Raw genomic sequence first — 2536 nt, forward strand, 5'->3', positions numbered from 1 at the left:
GCTACAGCAGTGATGTGAAATTATTCACTCTGCCTCTTAAAGTGTCTACAGGAGATGAGGTACAACAATTGCTCCAGGAAGTGATGCTCGACCACTCTGACTGATCACCCTGAGCCCTGTCACCCATCTGTTACCTCTGCCATTCCCAGTGCAGAACCGTGTCCCACACAATGTGGTGTGGAACAGAACTTCCTCTGTGAATGTTTTCAGTACTGAAGGGATTCCCATTTCCCAGCCAGAGCATTTATGCTCTGAAACACTGCTCCCAGCCAGCTCTGCTCCCTGCAGCCATCCCTGTTGTTCCCTGGTCCCTGGCACACCCACGTCCCAGGCACTTCATGTGTGTGGGGAAGCAGATCCAGCCTTGTGGTGCCCCTGGGGAGGTACTCCTGACACCTGAGCTTATGAAACCTGCCCATTCCAGATGCAAACAAAACACATTGGAAAGCTGCTTTACCTGCCAGAGGAGCATCTGTTAGACTGACAAATCAGGGCTGTGCAAAAATATTTACCTCTGACACAACCTCACCCACCCTGCTCAGCCCAGCAGCTCTCACCAGGGGCTGGAAATTAATAGGATCTTTGCATTGTCAACTCCTCCTGCCCAAATGGAAAAGCACACCTGATGCTTCCCAAAGCAGGATCTGGTTTCTGGGTGGCCTGACTGGATGGGAACCATCAGGGGCAGCAAAGGGGGCTTGCATTTATTCACCACAGTTCCTTGTTCTGTAGCATGGCACCTGCCCTGCAAGGAGTGACCAGAGGGGTGAGGGCTGGGCCACCAAAACCTGGGCTCAGCAGGCCCAGCAGGTGTGTGGGGTGAGACACTGCTGCCTGTCCTGCTGCCCAGGGTGCCTGTCCATCACTCACAGGCACAGCCTACCTCAGGCCCATCCCTTCCTAGGGCTGAGTATTCCAGACTGGTTCCCCATACCTGAGCAGCATCCAGTGAGGGCACGTACCTCACCTGAGACCCCAGCCAAACCTTCTCTAATTTAATAATTAAAACCCACTTCTAACAGGGGTGCAAAGAAGAAATCACCTCTGCCCCACACAACGTATTAGCACAGTGAGGACACATACCTGCCTGAGACCCCAGCCACACCTTCTCTAATGTAGTTTATTAAAACTCACTTCTAACAGGGGTGCAAAGAAGAAATCACCTCTGCCCCACACAACGTATTAGCACCTGCTGCCCTATCTCCATGAATTTACAGGGCTCGGTGGAGCCTCTTTCCCCCGGTACAGCGCTGAACTTGTTCTGTGCCTTCCCCGCTGCCAGTGCCCAGAGCGGCAGCGCTGCTCCCGGATCATCCTGTGGCTCCGCTCCCCATCCCGGTCCCGATCCCGGTCCTGATTCCGGTCCCAGTCCCGGGCGGAACCCCGATCCCGTTATCCATCCCCATCCTAGTCCCGGTCCTGCTCCTGATTCCGGTCCCAGTCCCAATCCCAATCTCTGTCCCGGTCCCGCTCCTGATTCCGGCGCCGGCACCGGTCCCCATCTCCATCTCTGTCCCCGTCCCCATCTCCATCTCTGTCCCCATCCCCATCTCCATCTCCATCTCCATCTCCATCTCCATCTCCATCTCCATCTCCATCTCCGTCCAGGTCCCCGTTCCCCGGTCCCGGTCCCGGTCCTGGTCCCTGGTCCCGTTCCCCTGTCCCGTTCCCCGGTCCCCGGTCCCGGTCCCGGTCCTGGTCCTGGTCCCTCCGCACCTGCGGGACCGTCCAGGTTCCAGGTCCCAGGTCCCCGTCCCCGGTCCCGGTCCCTCCGCACCTGCGGGACCGGAGCGCGCCCCGACCGCAGCCGAGCCACGCCCCCATCGCCGCTCAACCAATGAGCGCGGGGGAGCTCTCTCCGGGAGCCAATGGGAGCGCGGCGGCCGCGCCCCCGCCCCCTACTTGAGGCGCTCCGCGCGGCCGCGCGCTCGCAGAGGCGGCGGGAGCGGGAGCGGCCCCGGAGCGGACGGCGCGGCCCGCACCGCGCGCGAGGGAGGGGCCGCTCCCATGGAGGCATTCCCGGGCACCCAGCTGGAGCAGCACCGGCACCTCCCGCCCGTGGAGTGCCTGCCGGGCGCCCGCTACGGCGGCCGGAGCCACAGCGCCTGCGGGAACGTCTTCAACTCCTGGAACGACTACCTGGGGCTGGCCACGCTCATCACCAAGGCCGTGCGGCCCGGCAAGGGCTTCGGCCCCGAGCCGCCCTCGGTGGTGGTAGCGGCCGCCGTGCCGCCGGCCGAGGAGGAGGAGGAAGAGGAGGAGGAGGAGGAAGAGGCGGCGGGGCCGTACTTCGAGGGCGCGCTGGACTTGCACGACCTGGAGCTGTGCGGGCATCACCACCATCACCACGGCGAGGGGCTGCTGGAGGAGCGCTTCGCCGACTTCAGCCCGTTTCCCGGGCGCGGCGGGCCCGCCGCCGTGGTGCTGGACTGCTCGGGGGAGCACCCGGGCCGGGAGGGCTCTGCCCACGCCTGGGGCGGGCTGGTGGTGGCGGGGCGGCTGCCGGCGCACCCGCGGGGCGCCCCCCCCCCGCCCC

At 63.3% G+C, this 2536-nt stretch overlaps 1 protein-coding gene across 2 annotated transcripts in view; it reads left to right on the forward strand.

The window, feature by feature from the left end:
• The first annotated feature begins 1945 nt into the window (after nucleotides 1–1945).
• NANOS1 (nanos C2HC-type zinc finger 1) overlaps nucleotides 1946–2536 on the forward strand; it is a 995-nt gene continuing 404 nt past the window's right edge. Inside the window, exon 1 of one of the 2 annotated variants that reach the window (XM_039709022.1) lies at nucleotides 1946–2518. In XM_039709022.1, the coding sequence (XP_039564956.1) occupies nucleotides 2008–2518 (511 nt within the window). In that variant the 5' untranslated portion in view covers nucleotides 1946–2007. The remainder of the gene's footprint in view (nucleotides 2519–2536) is intronic. The other variant, XM_039709023.1, reaches the window with a different exon arrangement.

This window comes from Passer montanus, unplaced genomic scaffold (assembly GCF_014805655.1).
Source record: "Passer montanus isolate IOZ18808 unplaced genomic scaffold, ASM1480565v1 scaffold21, whole genome shotgun sequence".
NCBI classification, from domain to species: Eukaryota; Metazoa; Chordata; class Aves; order Passeriformes; family Passeridae; genus Passer; species Passer montanus.